General features: G+C 45.3%; 1 protein-coding gene across 4 annotated transcripts in view; it reads right to left on the minus strand.

Moving 5' to 3' along the window:
* The window catches only part of TTBK2 (tau tubulin kinase 2), a 150,375-nt gene that overhangs the window by 56,760 nt on the left and 75,854 nt on the right, over nucleotides 1-17,761 (minus strand). For all 4 annotated transcript variants that reach the window (XM_053261412.1, XM_053261386.1, XM_053261392.1 and 1 more), the window contains 4 exons: nucleotides 11,265-11,357; nucleotides 10,914-11,039; nucleotides 8,251-8,408; nucleotides 6,265-6,481 (listed from right to left, as the gene is read on the minus strand). In XM_053261412.1, the coding sequence (XP_053117387.1) occupies nucleotides 6,265-6,481; nucleotides 8,251-8,408; nucleotides 10,914-11,039; nucleotides 11,265-11,357 (594 nt within the window). The remainder of the gene's footprint in view (nucleotides 1-6,264; nucleotides 6,482-8,250; nucleotides 8,409-10,913; nucleotides 11,040-11,264; nucleotides 11,358-17,761) is intronic.

Raw genomic sequence — 17,761 nt, forward strand, 5'->3', positions numbered from 1 at the left:
TTGTTCAAATCAAAGGTGTTGCTTATTTTGATGTCCTGTCTTATTTTCATTCTGTTGGTCAATCCTATTCCTGTTACCGAAAGGTTTCCTGTTATAGCGATTCAATGGCTTATGGTACTCCCTGAGGTCAAAGCATTGGTTATTGAAACGTCGTCTTTGGTAAGTTTGTTGACGGTTTGAACCATACTTTTGAGTCTGAGCCATAAAGGTTCTTGCTGTCATCTTAGACTTTTTCCATTGTTCCACTGTGTCGTCTGTGGTCTCTGCAAAAAGGCCTTTGCCATCAAACGGCAGTGATTCAATGCGATCTCACATGTCTTGCTGTAACGATGTCAAACGGAGCCAAGCGTGGTGCCACAGCACGATTGCTGAAGTCAGGGTCCTTTATTCTGATTCAGCCAGATGTTTCGCATTGGCTAACTGTTGCCGTGTAGTAGTTGTAGTTTGTGCAAAGGTGGTTTCAAACTTTTGCTTGAATTGTTCTGGGGTGAGCATTGTCCTTTGGTTATAAAGTCTCTCTCATAGACAATGTGTCTATTTTGCCAGGCAAGCCACATAATTGGTAATTTTGATAGAAAGGCAAGCTGTCGAATATGTGTGGCGACCTAGGACATCCAGCTTCCTCCCCTCTTTATCTGCCGGAGTGGTATGACGTCTCCCAGTCTTAGAAGTAGAAGCGCAGTCTATGACTAGTGAATTTGGGGTTGGATGCTTGTGTAGATACACGTTGTCGTTTTCCTGGATCCTATACAAGGTTTCCAATTTTTTTGACATAGGTGTAGAAATCTGTAGTACTTCCCTCGCTGACTGTGCAGCATTCGTGATAACCGGTAACATTGGTAGATACACCGGTTGTAACCCTGGCGTCTGTTTCATAAAATTGTAAACGGGGTCATCTACCTCATTTGTTTTGGGGCGCAATTCTAGACCAAGTACCTCTGCCATCTCCATCAGTTGCTGTTGATAGGTCTTCAACTGTTCGTTGGGGGATATTGTCAAAGGAGGAGGAACTTCCATTGGCAAGTCCGGCAAGGCTGGCTCGGAATCCCTTTTGGAAGAATGGGACACATAGCTCTCCTCATCAGAGGATTCAGAAGCATCTGGGTAGGAATCCAGTGGTTGAGAGGTTGAGCTAGAGGTTTTCTGAGCATCGGTTACTCTTGCATTTGGCACCCGGTTTGTCACAGTCTGTGTTGTGCGTGTATCTGTCCGGGCAGGCTGATGCGGGAAGCTTGCCTGTATAGACACAGTCCTTCCTGCAAGGTGCGATGCTGCCTGCACCGCTACGGACGCAGCTGCTTAGTGTGTCTGTGATTCTCAGGAATGTCTCATCGGTTTGTTCTGAGGAGTAACCTGAGTCCCTGCATCCCGGTGCTGACCTCGATGCAGGTGCCACTGTCTGAACATTATGTATTCATTTGGAGATAGCGTGACATTTGCTGCCTCCCATCCCCCATGTGGTAGCAAACCCCCTATATCAAGTGTTCTTGGGATGTTTGGAAGTGCTTGGCTATCTTCCGCTCCTTCATCATCATCAACATCGAGTCCAGAGTGTAAGAAGCCTCTAAACGTTGATGAGGAGGGGGTGGTATTCTCCGAGTAAAACAGATGCCCTGTAGGATTAGCAGGAGTAAGTAAAGGGGTGGCTGCCTCTATTCCAGCATCTTCTTCCTCCAGAGACGGTCCGGTGTCTAGAGGTGGCTCGGAGTCAAGAGGAGTCTCCTCGATCTGAATTGTCTCAACCTCCATCTCAGGCAGATCCGCCGATACCAAGGCTTGCCCTCTTTTGGAGACGTCCCTCGATGGCGAGACGTCTTTCGATGGCGAGGCTTCCTTCGATGTCGAGGAGTCCCTTGAAGTCGAAGACAAGCTGCATTTTTTACTGTGGCCAGCCCTTGTACGTTTGGGTCGATGTGTCTCTCTCTCTCTGTGTTCGGTCAGCATCGAGTTCAGCTTCGATGGCAAGAGTTGCGGTGTCGGGGCAGGAGACGATGACACTGCTCGATGTCGAGGACGTGCCGCTTGCAAACCCGAGGGCGACAGGGTGGATTCGACATTATCCATATGGTGTTCTTTCCTTTTCTTTTTTCGTGGGGCCTCCGTCAGCGGCGAGGCTTTGCAGCGGCATGGGCTAGAGGCTTGGCTTACTGGCCGCTTAAAGGTAGAGTCCTGTCTCGATGTCGAGACCGCTTTCGATACCGAGTGCATCTTCCCTGGGTGTTTAGACTGCTTTTTGAAGGCAGATCCCAGGGCTGCTTGGAAGCCCAAAGTAGAAGGGCTCAGTGCGTCCTCCATCAGGGCTACTTTAAGGCAAGCCAATCTGTTCTTTAGGGTTTGCTTTGAAAAACCCGCACAGACTTCACAAGTTGTGGTGGCATGCTCCTCTCCCAAACAGAGAAGACAGCGGTGATGACCATCTGTTGAAGGAAGCTTCCCTTGGCAACCCTGGCACCTCTTAAAGGTAGTTTTTTCACGGGTGGCACCTTTATTGCAAGGGCCATTTTGGGCATGGGGAAGGGTGGTGGTGGGTAGAGGAAATGCCAAGGTCGCTCTCGTGTTACCATTCCGTAGTCTGTTGCCATGAAATCCTTTTATTTTTATTTATTTTTTTAAAAACTGGTATATTCTTAGTAGTAAAGGGGTGTCCGAGAAGAGTAGTCAGTCAAGCCAATTCCAGTCCGATAAATCCATAGAATGAGCAAACAAATGAACTTTACTGAGTTGCTTAGAGCTTTCCGAAGTGCCTGAACGCATCGGCAGTCAGACAGAAACTGAATAGTGAGATGCCTAACCGCCAATAAGAGGTACTGCAGGCTTGTGCAGTAGCAGTTAAAGGTGTCGCGAGAAGCTAATGATGCCTACCCGAAGCAGGTCTGCGCAGGCACAGAATCCATATTTATGCATGTCGCTGGAATCACGATCCAGATCAACCAATTTCTGTCAGCAATCCCCCAGATGTCAGTTTAGAAGCTGCTCTGCAACCTTTTTGATTTTAAGCACCAGATGTCTGGTTCCATCTTGGTTCAAGTGGAGCCTGTCCCTTTTGTACAGGCTTTTCTTGCCCCAAAATGTATCCCAGTCTAACATATCTTAACCCCTCCTCCCAGCACCACCGCTTCATCCACACATTGAGACCCCACAGCTCCGCCTGTCTCACTGGCTTACATAAGGAACAGGTAGCATTTCACAGAACACTACCCTGGGGGTCCTGGACTTCAGCATGCTACCTAGCAGCCTAAATTTGGCTTCCAGGACCTCCTAACTGCATTTCCTAACATTGTTGGTGCAGACGTGCACCACGACAGCTGACTCCTCCCCAGCACTGCCTAACAGCCTACCTAGACTGTTAAGTCCACAACCTTTGCACCAGGCAGGCAAGTCACCGTGCAGTCTACACATGGGTCACAAACCCATCTCTCTATGCCCCTAATGATCGAATCACCCACTACTAGGAGACCCCTCAACCTCTGCAGGAGTATCCTCTGTGCGAGAGGATATGGGCGCATCACCGAAGGAAGGGGTCCTTTCTGAGGGAGCATTTCCCTTTTCCTCAAACTGATGTGCTCCTTCCCAGAGACCTTCATTCTCCATGACAGCAGAGGAGATGTCAGCCTGAGAGGGTCTCATCCCCTATCTCTCTGCCTCCCTGAGCTTCTCCATCTTATTCAACATGGTACGGCAGCACTGTGGCAACTATCAGTGTGCCAGACTTAGATGACAGGACAACCAAGGTCCTTCCAACTCTAAACCCTAACCCCATGCTAACTTGGCAAAGAGGCACCTTTTAACGTGGTGATTCTCTTTATTTAGCAGGGGGAGAGTAACTGGCCCTATCCACCCCCAGCACAGTACTTCCAGTGACTGTTGCTGGTGTCTATCTTATGTTTCTTTTAGATTGTGAGCCCTTTGGGGACAGGGATCCATCCATTTTATTTATTTATTATTTCTCTGTATAAACCACCCTGAGCCATTTTTGGAAGGGCGGTATAGAAATTGAATTATTATTATTATTATTATTATTATTATTATTATTATTATTAATAGCAGCAATACCAGGGGATAGCAGAATAGAAGAAAAAGAAATAGAAAAAATCACCAAATACAAAGATCTACAAATTGAAATTGAAAGGCTGTGGCAGAAAAAGACCAAAATAATCCCAATGGGAATTGGCGCCCTGGGTGCAGTTCCAAAAGACCTTGAAGAGCACCTCAACACCATAGGGGCCACAGAAATCAACATCAGCCAATTACAAAAGGCAGCTTTACTGGGAACAGCCTATATTTTGCGACGATATGTATAATAACCAACAGTATTGATGATAAAATTCAGCCATCCTAGGTCCCTGGGAATGACTCGATGGCTGGATAAAAACAAACCAGTCAATAACACCTGTCTGACTCTGTAAACAAGAAATAATAATCTTTCATTATTCTATTTATTTATTTACTTAACTTATATACTGCCCAATCGAGGCATCTCAAGGTGATTCACAATAAAAACAAACAAAATACTTAAACACAATTAGATTGTTAAAAAATCTAAAATTTCAACATTAAACATCACTAAAAGTGAAGCTTAAAAAATGTCTCTCTACAACTCTCTTAAAAGCTTCTAAGGATAAGGATGTAAGGCCTCATATTTCCATGGGGAGCATGCTTTAATATCCAAGAATGGCTAATGAGAAGGCCCAATGACTGAGAAGTCATTGCCAGATGAACTGGCGGCAACTGGAGGCAGACTTCTCATGATTATCTTAATAAGCAGTGGGGATCTTTTAGAACCAAGTGCCCTCTTAGGTAACCCAGAGACTAATTTGACTGCTGCATTTCCATACTAAGTGCAAAGGCAGAACTGCAGTAGTCAAAGCTGGAGATTACCACTGTTTTGAGATCATTTTCTTCAAGAAACAGCCAAAGCTGATTAAGTGCCCCTGGTCATAGAATCAACCTGCAGCAACAGAGTGAAACCTAGATCCAGAAATACTCCGAGACAGCATACCAGTTCTTTCTGGTGGAGTGTAACCCCATTCAGAACAGGAAGTTCTATCCTGTCTTTTAAACTGCCCAGAGACGCAAGTTTTGGGTGGTATAGAAATATTTTAAGAAAATTAAGTGAGTAAGGAAGTAAATGAGTTATCCCTCATCTAGCCCCTTACTGCCTGTGTGTAGGCATTTAGGGAGATAGTACCATTGCTTGAAGACGATGACATGGAGATAGAGATCTGGGTGTCATCAGCATATTGATAACACCTTGCACTACATATTCTGATAACCTCACCCAGCAGTTTCATGTAGATTATAAAAAGCATTGGTGAAAGAATGGAGTCCTGAGGGACTTCATACAGTAGCTCCCATTTCAAAGAGCAAGTGTCTTCAAGCACCATCTGGAATCTGGAGTCTCCTATCCCCACATCCCTCAAGCAAACAAGAAGGATACAATTGTTTATGGTATTTTAAGCCACTGAGAGCACCAAAAGAACCAGAAGAGTCACACTCCCTCTACCAATTCCCTAGATCATCTGTCAGGTTGACCAAGGCTGTCTCAATCCAAAAGCCTGCCAAAAGCCAATCTGAAATGGGTCTAGATAATCAGTTTCCTCCAGGATCACTTGAAGCTCGTTAGCCATCAACCTCTTGATCACCTTGCTCAACCAGGAGATTAGCGACCAGCCTAAAATTATTTATCTCTGAGGGATCTAGAGCAGTCTTCTTAAAGAGAGGCCTAACCATTGCCTCCTTCAAACAACAAGCATCCTGCCCTCCTGCAGTGAGACATTTATGATGCCAAATAGACGGTCTCTAATAACCTTCCTGTGAGATTAAATAAGCCATGTTGGGCAAGGATCCAGAGAACAGATGGTAGATAAATGCACAGCTCCAAGCAGCTTGTCCACATCCTCAGCAGTAACAAACTGAAACTAATCCATTCTCATTCAACACCACCCCCATAGTGACCCTTCAGAAATAATGGAGTCCAAGCTGGCCTTTGTTTACTGCCATAGTGCGCTGACCTGACACTTCAGTGAAAATTTTACTGTGACCATGAAACTGCTTCCATGTCCTGAAAATGTATATCAGATGCTAGGGATAAATGGTATGCTTGTATCTCCATCATATCCTACTTACTATTTTTTCATTGACATCTGACTGTTCATTAATGGCGATCGTTTGGTTTGATCCAGAAAGGCATATTTTATGTTGTAGAACCAATATATGTTGTGGAACCAAGTAGAATGTTATTGTCTACTCATCTACAGTACTTACTTTATGGATGCCCAGTTGTCTCTTCTTCCTGTTTGCATCCATCTCCTCCCACACATCCTTTTCCTGAGGACGATTGTGTCCAGGAGACTCTGGTAGCTTCTCTGGAGAAATTCCAGTAGGGATACCATTCTCACCATCACTGAGCTGCTCATCTGGAAACACTTCATCTGTATTCTCCCGCAACAAATCTCCTGGTATTGGTGTGGCATTGGCAATGCTATACGGAAGTGAACCAAAAAACAACAACAACACCACACACACACACAGAGTGAATGTATCCGTTTGAAAGTTGGGCTATAACAACATTTACCAACAATTAAGAAAGTACCAATGAATTGGGCACTATTTAAGGAAGGCATTTCTCATCTTGCTTCACCCCCTACTTCTAAATTGGCACCATACCTGTGAGGAACAGTTGAGAGAGTAGGCTATGTTTAGCCTGGAAAATATTAAGGGGGAAAATTATGGCTATCTTCAAATAACTGCAGGGCTGTTACACAGAACAGCATACTTGCTCTCTTTTGCTACTGAGGGCAGGACAAAAACTAATGGGATGAAATTATAAGGAAGCAGAACTAAGCTAGACATTAGAAACTGTTTCCCAACTGTTAGAACTGTTTCACAGTGGAACTGGTGCGGCAGTGGGCTCGTGAAGTGGTGGGCTCTCCTTCTCTAGAGAATTTCAAACAGAGACTGGACAACCATCTCTCACAGATGCTGAAGCAGTTTCTTCCACTGAACAGGGGATTGGACTAGAAGATCTTCAAGTTCTCTTCCAACTCTAAAATTCTATTATTCTATGAACTGTAGCTGCCCATGACTCCACATCCGCCCTGACATGCCTAACTCATACTTCTACATTTTCCTCAAGCCACAGCGCAAGATGGAGGGGAAAGAATAGGAGATTGTTATGGTTTGGTCTTGCCACCAACCCAACCACATGAAGAAACAAAATGGCTCTCTGTAACTTACATTTATAAATGAGGATTGTCACCTCTAACATGTCTGGGGGAAGGATTATAGATGCTAGATTTTAGATTAATATATATTATTGCATCTTCCAAAAGTGTATTTAGGAGAAGCCCCACCGGTAGAAAAGGAGCTCACAAAAGCCACAAGATAATCTTGCTCTTTCAAAAATACGTTAAAGTACTCATCCAGCAGGTGGTGCTATATGAACACCATGTTTGTGGTCTGGAATCACGACAGTAATATCAGTATCTTTGCAGATAGCTATGTTAAGTCATGGCCAGCTATAATTCAGCTATCACTACTGATTTTCCAGCTCTGTTAACTACGTATACTGTTCTGGGCTCCTTGGTGGAAGGAGCGGCATATAATATAAATATAATATTGATTGACTGATTAAGTGCCGTGAAGTTGATGTCAACTCTTAACGACCACAGAAATAGATTATAATATAATATAATATAATATAATATAATATAATATAATATAATATAATATAATGTAATATAATATAATATAATATAATATATTATTCATGTTGCTCTTTGGAACATGAATAGGTAAAATAGGAACTGAGCAATTTGCTTTCTTAATGCTCAGTGCTACAATACAAATCTAGAATGAGAATTCTGACAGAATTCCTTATAGGATTTGTGTTTACAACAGAAGCACAGGCTTTTTAGAAAAGAACAGAACTGAGGTCCAAAAGTATGAGAGATCTTTTCCCAACAAAATTTGTCAATACTTAATCATGAAGGCGCATCACTGGTCCTCATCACTGCAGTGCTATCATAGGTAAAGAAGCAGCTACCAACATTTAGCTGGTAGCTAAAATTATTGTAGCACAGAATTATTAAATTCTGTGTTATTATGGTAGCACAGAATTCTTAAAGAACAGAAGCCCACTTTTTAAATCAGCAGTTTACAAGCCTGGGAGCATAAATGCAAGGAGACTGGAGAGAACTTCATCTGCTACACCATCAACAGGCTAACATGAAACCAAATATTCCAACATACCCTATTGCAGCTGGGGTCAGACGAGTGTGCAGTTGAGGAGTAGTTGAAGTGGTGGTAGTAGTCAGAGAGCCGTCAGTTCCACTCTTTTCCCAGTCAAAAGGATCACTTTCAATCACCCCAAAAGTATTCATGCTGTTGTCGAAGACAGACATGAGAAGCTATAAAAGCAAAGGAAAGAGTTGATAGACCCCATTCAGTTGAGTGTGAGAATTAGCACTGTAGCTCCAGTCAATTCTCTAAAACATTTGCTCTTAGAAAATTCTACTCTGAAGTGTCGAAGGTAGGCCAGTATGCAAGACAAACCATATATTTGGAATTACATGGAACTGAGCAGAACTACAGCAAGATGCTGTGAAAGGAAGGCAAAAGTGTTATGTTCAGGAAACAGTTTTTATGTTTAGGAAACAGGAACACACACACACCACAATGTGACAGGAGCAATAGCTGAGCAAGTGAAGATTAAACATCCCATAAAGGGTTGGGAAAGAACATCTGGCTTTCATCTGAAAAGCATTTTCATCTGCACTTTACCTCTGGACCCTTGCAGAGGCAGCCACTCCCTGCACTTATATCCACAGAGAGCAGTCCTGTGCACAGTACCGGGAGCACTGTTAAGGGGATTCAGAGCCACGGGAAACTCCAGTGATGCTTGGAAGGCACATGGGAAGAATTAGGAAATGTAGTCCTTTCCCAGCACTTTCACCCATATAACTCTATGGGGAAAGCACTGGAAAGAGACATTTCCCAGGGCTCCCCATACAACTTTCAAGATGTTAATTGGGGCTTCCTGTGGCTCTGAATCCCTTTAACAGTGCTCCTGGTGCTCTGCACAGGACCACACTGCTTGGGAGGTAAGCACTGGGAGTGGTCACCTCACCATGGGGCCAGGGTGAAGTGCAGATGATTCTACTTTGACACTTCAAAGTCAAATCTTTGCACAGGCCTAATCATAATTAATCAAAAACATACTTCAGTGACATATGAAAACCATGATCCCCTTTCATTACAGCCTCTCCAGCACAGTGGCAAGCTTTTCTCATGAATGAAATGCAGCTTCACAAGCATGAAATATCATCTGTGTACAACTAAAGGTGTATTTTCTCTTACAACTGCAGAAACAGATTTGAAAAGCAGATATTCCATAAGCCTCCATCATCAGTATCTAAAATATACAGCAGACAAGATCTGCCAAGATCAATGGATTTTCACTCATCTGATTTCAGTATTTTTAAGTACACCATACAATTAGTAGTCAAATGAAGTATTTGATTAATTATAGCCAGCTTACATCAGCATCAAACAGTTTTTCATATAACTGAGATCCTAAATGAAATGTTCTTTGTTTCAGTAGCTTTGCCCCCACACAGGCTCTCACACAAAGACAAGTGATCATCTGTGCAGTCAACCCAAATTTCTTAAATAATCCTTAGTTAAAATAAATCATGGTTGTGTGTGAGATATGAGCTCACCCATGATGAAATCACTCACGTCAAGTAAGTTAGCACAGCATTTGCACAACATACAAGTTTTAATTAGTAATTTAAGGAAGTTAGTTTACATAGCTGTTCTATACGTTATTTTACTAATATCCTTTTTCTATGGCATACACTGAAGTTTGTACAAATATTTTGTGTTGGAAGAGTAGTCATGTTAAGTCACACTAGCAAAACAAGTGCAGCACACTTCAGATACTGATTTGCTCAGTCATGATCTTTTGCAGAGTGGGTAATAAAAAGAATAGTGTATGCTCTCACAAATAAATACCATAGAAAAAACAATTTTATAAAACCTCCAATTACTTCTGTAAATCTTTGCCCAAAAAATATTCAGTGACAAACCTAGTAGTATTCTGCCTAATCCAGTTATTTCTCCACTGCTCAAACATATTTTCTGCACGTACACACACACACAGGTTTTACCACAATGAGCACCACATACAAAGTGTGATGAAAGCTGGATTCCCAAACCATTCATATCCACTGTAACTGTCCCCTAACTACAACAAACAAGCAACAAACAAGATCCCCAAGAAGGAAAACAACAATTAAATAAGAAAACCACTAGCTACAGTTTTTCTGTTTGACTTTAGCTTCCCAATCAGATTACCATTGATTTGTTTGGATATGATTATAAAAAACTAAGACAACTATAAGGACAATGCATATATAAATTACATTTACTACTGACTGTGAGAAATGTATGAAAGCAAATTGAGGTTTTTAATAGAAAAAGTTGGAATCTTAACAGGACTTTACAAATTATGTGTGCAGATGCTATATTTCTGCAAGCTGCAGAATTAATATGAAGTGCTTCATGCTTGTGATTTTCAACTATTAAAAGTAACATTTGAAATGGAAATTACTAATCCAATTCAGGAATATTTTTTGACAAACACTAAACTACCATATACATGAGAAGTACTACAGAAGAGATAATACTACTACAAGGAAGCTCACACCCTTTTTAGAATCCACTTTCCATTCCTGCTGCTAAGGGAGAAATGATACTGATCTGCAAAATGGGAGCCTGACAATCACGCTAGAATAACCATGAGCCTTTTCAACAGGCCTAGAAGGAGCAGATTATTATCATCAATAAAACCAGGAATATAAACAAGGAAAGAAAATATACAATAAAATAAGATTTTATTTTTAAAAGCTTACCTGGTAGTCAGGTTTTGTAAAATAATCTAAAGTAGAAATGTGATCTAAAAAGACATTAAATTCTTGAGGGAGGTGTTTCAGCATCAATCGATGATCATATCTCTCTTTTATGGAGCCCACTTGTTCCTAGGAGTAGGAAGAATTAACACCGTATTTTCCTTATTAACAGAATATTTATACATGATACTATTACAGTATATATTGTATTTCTGTAGCTTCTTCTGCAGACAGTAACACTTTAAAGCTGACTTTCCAATTCTTTCATAAGGAAAATATTAAAAACTATCAGTAAACTTGGGATTCAAACACTTCTCCTCAATTCATCTCAACATGTACTATTTCTCAACAGACCTTGTCTTTGATTTTCCTCCAGGGCAGCTGTCCAACTACAAACTCCACCAACATGTAAAAAAGGGACCAAAGATCATCATGACGTCCCATTTCCTACAACAACAAGAAAAAGGAGGGATGACAACAATGTTTCTTCTACTATCCATTGTATTCTGCTACCAGAATTCCTAAGTGTAGATTAAAAAACAGATTGCTTTCCGTAACAAATGATCGTAGTGATCCATTGACAGACACAAAAGCGGGTTCTGCACCCGCGCATACTTCTTCAGGGTAAATTCGTTAGCTCCTCAAGGCACCCTTCCCCCATTGTATGTGCGTGCTCCGCGCCTCTTATATTTAGGGGTGTGCACAAAACCACCGGGCCCTGTTCAGTTCAAGTTCAAATCAAACCTAAACTGCACCGGGACAGTTTGGTTTTTGCACCCTTCAACACACACACACACACACACACACCCCAGTTTGGCTTGGTTCGGAGAAGGGGTTTCAGTGAACAAATGGGGGGGGGGGTAACTTACTTCCTCCAGGGAGCTTCTCCAGGGTGGCGGGGGGAGGGTTTGCTGAGGTTATCCTCCCCCGCTGCCTTCCGTTCTGTTAAAAAAATCACCCAGTTCGGGCATCTTGGACTCATTCTGAGCCTATTCCCCAGTGTGGCAGCCATTTTGGAGGCCACTGCAACTGCACAGAGGGTCCCTGCATGGACTGGACCCAGCAACTCATGGACTTAATGCGCACGCACAGCGGCCTCCAATATGGCCACCACACTGGGGAATAGGTTTGAAATTTATTTATTTATTTATTTATTTCACATTTATATCCCGCTTTTCCTCCAAGGAGCCCAGAGCGGTGTACTACATACTTGAGTTTCTTTTTCACAACAACCCTGTGAAGTAGGTTAGGCTGAGAGAGAAGTGACTGGCCCAGAGTCACCCAGCTAGTTTCATGGCTGAATGGGCATTTGAACTCAGGTCTCCCCGGTCCTAGTCCAGCACTCTAACCACTACACCACACAGGGCCTAAAATGCCCAAACCAGGTGATTTTTACAAAAAGGAAGGCCAGTGGTGGGAGGGGAAACCATTGCAGAGCCCCTCACCACCTTGGAGAAGCCTGCTGGAGAAAATAAGTTAAGGGAGGGGAATTCAAAATTGTTCAACAAACCCCCGAACTAGTGGTGGTGGTGTTCAGTACTGGTCAAGCAAAACCGGCAGTGGTACAGCTCAAACACAAACCTTCAAACCAAACCAGTTTGATATGGAACCTGTTTGCACACCCCTAGTTATAGTCGGCGGTTGGGTGCCATTTTTCTCCATTTCTTTTGGCCAACAATGTGTCATGTCCAGTCTCCTGCAGTTGACCTACATTCATATATACACACATGCATGCATGTGCACGTACATCCACAGAGCAGGTTTTGTGACTGTCAATGGATCACGACCAGATCATTTGTTACAGGTAAAAAACAGGTTGCTTACCTGTAACTTATGATCTGGATGTGATCCGTTGTATTCATAAGAACTGGGTTTCTGCGCCTGCGCAGGGACCTCCCGGGCTGACTAGCTAGCTCCTCTTCGCGCCCCGCCCGTCTGCACGTGCCTTGCAGCTTCCGTTGGAATCGACGGTTGGGGCGCCTCTCCTTCAGATTTCTCGCAGACCGCCATATAAGTGACGATCCGTACACCAGCATCCACTAGTCCAGGCATTCTGCAGCAGGGCCGGCTGGGAGGGACTTATGAATACAACGGATCACATCCAGATCATAAGTTACAGGTAAGCAACCTGTTTATCTGGATTGTGATCCATTGTATCCATAAGAACTGGGTGTTTAGCAAGCTACCCCATAAGGAGGCGGGTGCAGATGACCCCCAGCTATGCCAACACACGTTTCAACACTGATCTTCCAAAATTCGCCTCCCTAGCCATCCGCAGATCCAGAGCGTAATGCTTTACGAATGGTAGATGCGATGACCATGTCGCCGCCAGGCAGACATCTGCCATTTTAATGCCTGACAGATGTGCCGCAGACGTTGCGTAGGCCCTAGTAGAGTGAGCCCGAACCGTCTTTGGCGGTGTTATCTTCTGGCTTTTATAGGCAAGGAAAATCAGTTCCACTAGCCAGTGAGCAAGTCTCTGGCGAGAGATTGGACGGCCCTTGCTACGCCCCCAGAAGGAGAGAAAAAGCTTTTTACTCTTCCTAAAGTCATGAGTTCTCTCCAAATAGTATAGGAGTGATCTACGCACGTCCAACGTGTGGAGGGCCTTCTCTAAGTCCGTCTCCGGACTACTGAAAAAAGTTGGTAGCACTATGTCTTGATTTAAGTGGAAATCTGTTACCACCTTCGGCAGGAATCTTGGATCGAGACGCATCACAACCTTGTGTGGATAGAATTGAGTGTAGGGTCTATCCATCCGCAGGGCCGTCATCTCACTCACTCTCTTAGCCGATGTAATGGCTACCAAGAATGCCACCTTCAAGGTCAGAAACTTCAGTGGAACTGTCGCCAGTGGTTCAAAAGGTGCCTCCGTTAGGGCAGAGAGTACTAAAGACAGACTCCATTGCTCCATTGGGCTGCGCACAGGCGGGTAAAGGTTATTAACACCCTTCAGGAAACGTTTACATTCCGGGTGGGAGAAAACCGTGGACCCATCCCATCCCCTGTGCTTTGACAAGATTGCAGCCAAATGCAGCTTAATGGAGACATTCGCCAATCCACTCAGTTTGAGCGATGTCAGGTAACGTAGCACATCCCGTGGGGTCGCACGCAATGGCGTGACACTCTTCCCCCTCATATAACTCTTGAAGCGGTTCCACTTGCAGGCATAACTGCGTCTTGTCGACGCACGCCTACTGTTTAGTAAGATGTTGTTTAATAGTTGATTCTCCAAGCGGTCAGCTTGAGAGAGTGCACATCGGGGTGTAACACCTTTCCGTGTTCTCTTTGTAACAGGTTTGGAGCCTTGGGGAACTTGTGGAACACTGAATGAGACATTCCCAGAAGTGTGGCAAACCACGGCTGGCGCGGCCACCATGGAGCCAGAAGTATGCATTTCGTTTGGTCCCGCAATATCTGCGCAACCACACGGCCCATTAACGGCAGCGGGGGGAAAAGATATAACAGTCCCGTCTTCCAGGCCCGTTGAAAAGCATCCCCCAGGGATCCTTGGCCTATGCCCGCACGCGAACAATAATTGACACACTTTTTGTTGGCAACCGTGGCAAATAAGTCTATCGATGGGACCCCCCAGATCCCGAACACCCTGTCGAGATACATCGGGTTGATTTCCCACTCGTGTCTTTGGTTGAAACTGATGTCCCTGCTGAGCCTGTCGGCCAAGCAGTTGTCTACACCCTTTATGTGTATTGCCACCGGGTGAATTGAATGTTGAATGCACCAGTCCCATATTTTTCTCGCAAGTAGGCAAAGAGACAGTGACACTGTCCCCCCTTGATGGTTGAGGTAGGCAATCGCCGTCGTGTTGTCTAACTCCAGCTGTACTGCTCGTCCCCTTATCATAGGTTCGAATGCCCTTAGGCCCTGGAACACAGCCAATAGCTCCAAGTAATTTATATGCTGAAGTCTCTGCAACTGGGTCCATGTCCCCTGCACGCATATGCTGGCGCAATGCGCACCCCAGCCCGCCATCGAGGCATCTGTCGTTATCCGGGAGGTGGGCTCCTTGGACACAAACTCGACTCCTTTGCCCAAATTACCCATGTCTAGCCACCACCCCAGGCTGGCGAGGACATGTTGTGGTAATGTCAAGTGCATATTCTGGCCATCCACATTGGGTCGGAAGTTGTGGAGAAACCAATGCTGCAATGTGCGCATGCAGAGGCGCGTGTGTGACACCGTTGCGGTGCATGATGCCATCAAACCCAACATCCGCTGGATTTGAACCGCTGGCTGCCGTGGAGTCCTCTGAAAGTGACGTATGAGTTCGTGCATTTGGGTAATTCTTTCCGCAGGTAAGAACGCCCTGGCCAATTCCAAGTCCAGCACCGCTCCGATGAAGTTCACTCGAGTCATGGGTTCGAGTCTCGACTTCTTCCAATTCACATTGATGCCGAGGCACTCCAATAAGGCTAGCAGCACCTGCACTTGGCGGGTAAGTAAACTCCTGTCGTGGCTCACCACGAGCCAATCGTCTAAATACGGATACAGCCTCAAGCCCTGAGTTCGTAGGTGGGCTACAACCACCGCCATCACCTTTGTGAACACTCTGGGCGCAGTAGAAAGTCCAAATGGAAGCACCACATATTGATAGATCTGTGCCCCCACTGTAAACCGGAGGAACTTGCGGTGACTCTCCTGTATCCCGATATGAAAATAAGCGTCCTTGAGATCCAGAGTAACTGCCCACTGTTCGTTCACCAGCAGAGGCAGAATTCCCTGCAGCGTCACCATTCTGAATTTCCTGGTCCGAATGAAGAGGTTGAGCCCCCTCAGGTCCATTATGGCTCTTATTCCACCGTCTCTCTTTGGTATCTGAAAATACCGGGAATAGTAGCCGGTCAGTCTGTTCGCCCATTGCACCTGCGTGATCGCCTGTTTCTCCAGCAGCACCTTGACCTCCTCCCGCAACACCTCTGTGGCCAGCGTATAGACCAGTCCAGAGAAGGGAGGCCTTGTCTCGAACTCCAACGCATATCCAGTCTGCACTATTCTTAGTACCCACCGGTCGGATGTTATGTTGTGCCATGCTGGCGCACGGCTTGCCAGTTTGATGTTGATCCTGGCAACTACAGGGCCGATGTAGTGGGTCCTGGATTGTAGCGTTGGACTTAATTGGCTGCTGCAAAACTGATGCAGTGGACGAACAGTCCCGTCAAAAGCTCTTGCTGGAAGCGTCCTTGTCGCCTTGACGAGCTGTTTTTCCTTTTTGTTTTTGGTTAAAGCCCTTACCGCGTTGGTAAGGTCTGAATTGCTTTCGGTATTCTTTGCGGTCCCGATACCGATCACTCTTCCTCTGATAATAAGTGCGGCTCCTTGCAGTTGAGCTGGAACCGCTCGAAGGCACCATAAAGGTGCGGGCAGTGAATTTAGATTTTTTCAACGTCTCCATTGACGTGTCCGTGTCCTCATGGAATAAGCCTTTGCCGTCAAATGGCAAGGACTCGACTTTCTCCTTCATGTCTGTCTGCAGGGTTGCTGAGCGAAGCCACGCATGCCTGCGCAAGCTCACTGCCGTCACCATTGCTCTCGATTCCGTCTCCGACAAGTGTTTGAATGCGCTCAGTTGTTGGTGCGTTATTGCCGTTGTTCTTTCGTACACATCATTAAATCTCCATTGGAAGTCCTCCGGAGATAAAGAGGATGAATCCTATAAGAGCGCATCCCAAAGTAAATGGTTATAGCGTGCCATACACGCCGCATAATTAGCAATACGAATTGCTAAACTGGAGGTGCTATAGATCTTTCGACCCATAACGTCAATTTTCCTCCCCTCTTTGTCAGCAGGCATGGAATGACGGTGTCCACTCTTGGTGGATGAAGCGCAACTGACAACCAAGGAGTTCGGTATAGGATGACGTAACAGGTAAGAGTTCTCTCCTTCAGTCACCCTATACAAATTCTCAATGCGCTTGGAAGTCGGAGCCCCGACCCCCACTGAGTCCCATGCCACCTCCGCAGCCCTGTCTATCCCAGGAATCATGGTGAGGGCAACAGGATGCGAAGTCTTAGACCGCTTCATCATATTATAGACCGGGTCAGCAACGTCCGCATCCGGAGAGCTTACGTCCATGCCCAGGGCTTCAGCGATGTCCCTTATGAGGATATGGTAAGCTTTCAATTCCTCAGTTGGCGAGGTGGATAGTTTTGGTGGCACATCCGAAGGGGGGTCCGACCTACGACTGATATCATCTCTGTCAGAGGCCGGTCCCGACTCATCGTCCTCACTGTCATCAGAGGGTGAAGATGATGGTTCAGAAGGAGGAGGTGTTGCTTTCCTCTTTCTTTTCCCAGCAGGTTTCTCTAGCATCCTCGTCTGGACCACAGGTAACTGTGAATTCTCTGGAAGGTAAGTTTGAACATGCACCAATGGTGTTTGTATAGGCAAGTTCACAGACAGCCCCTGATGGTCTGCATGCTCTGACTGCAGCAGCGGCTGAGCAAGTTGTCCAGCCTGCACAAAATTCTGCAGCCCTTGCACTGGTTGCATTTCTACCTGTGCCGCTTTCCAATGCAAGAACTCTGCATAATCATCCGGCACACCATGGCGGAAACCGCAGGAATGAGTTGGCTGCAGCATCGTAGAGCATCCGACATCGGTTCTCGGATCCTGGACCACTGCTGGTGTCAGTGAGGCAACATGAGGCAGATCAGCCAGCTCTCCACCTCCAGGACCCTCGTCTAAGCCTGTCGACAGGAAGCCGCGAAACGTCGCACCCGAGGGGGTACTCGAACTCGACTCCAGCAGTTCTCTAAGTCCGTCCCCGTGTGTAGCCAGACTCGGAGTTCTCGGCGTCGAGGGGGACTGTGCCGGCGTCAATGCCGGTTAC

This window comes from Hemicordylus capensis, chromosome 1 (assembly GCF_027244095.1).
Source record: "Hemicordylus capensis ecotype Gifberg chromosome 1, rHemCap1.1.pri, whole genome shotgun sequence".
NCBI classification, from domain to species: domain Eukaryota; kingdom Metazoa; phylum Chordata; class Lepidosauria; order Squamata; family Cordylidae; genus Hemicordylus; species Hemicordylus capensis.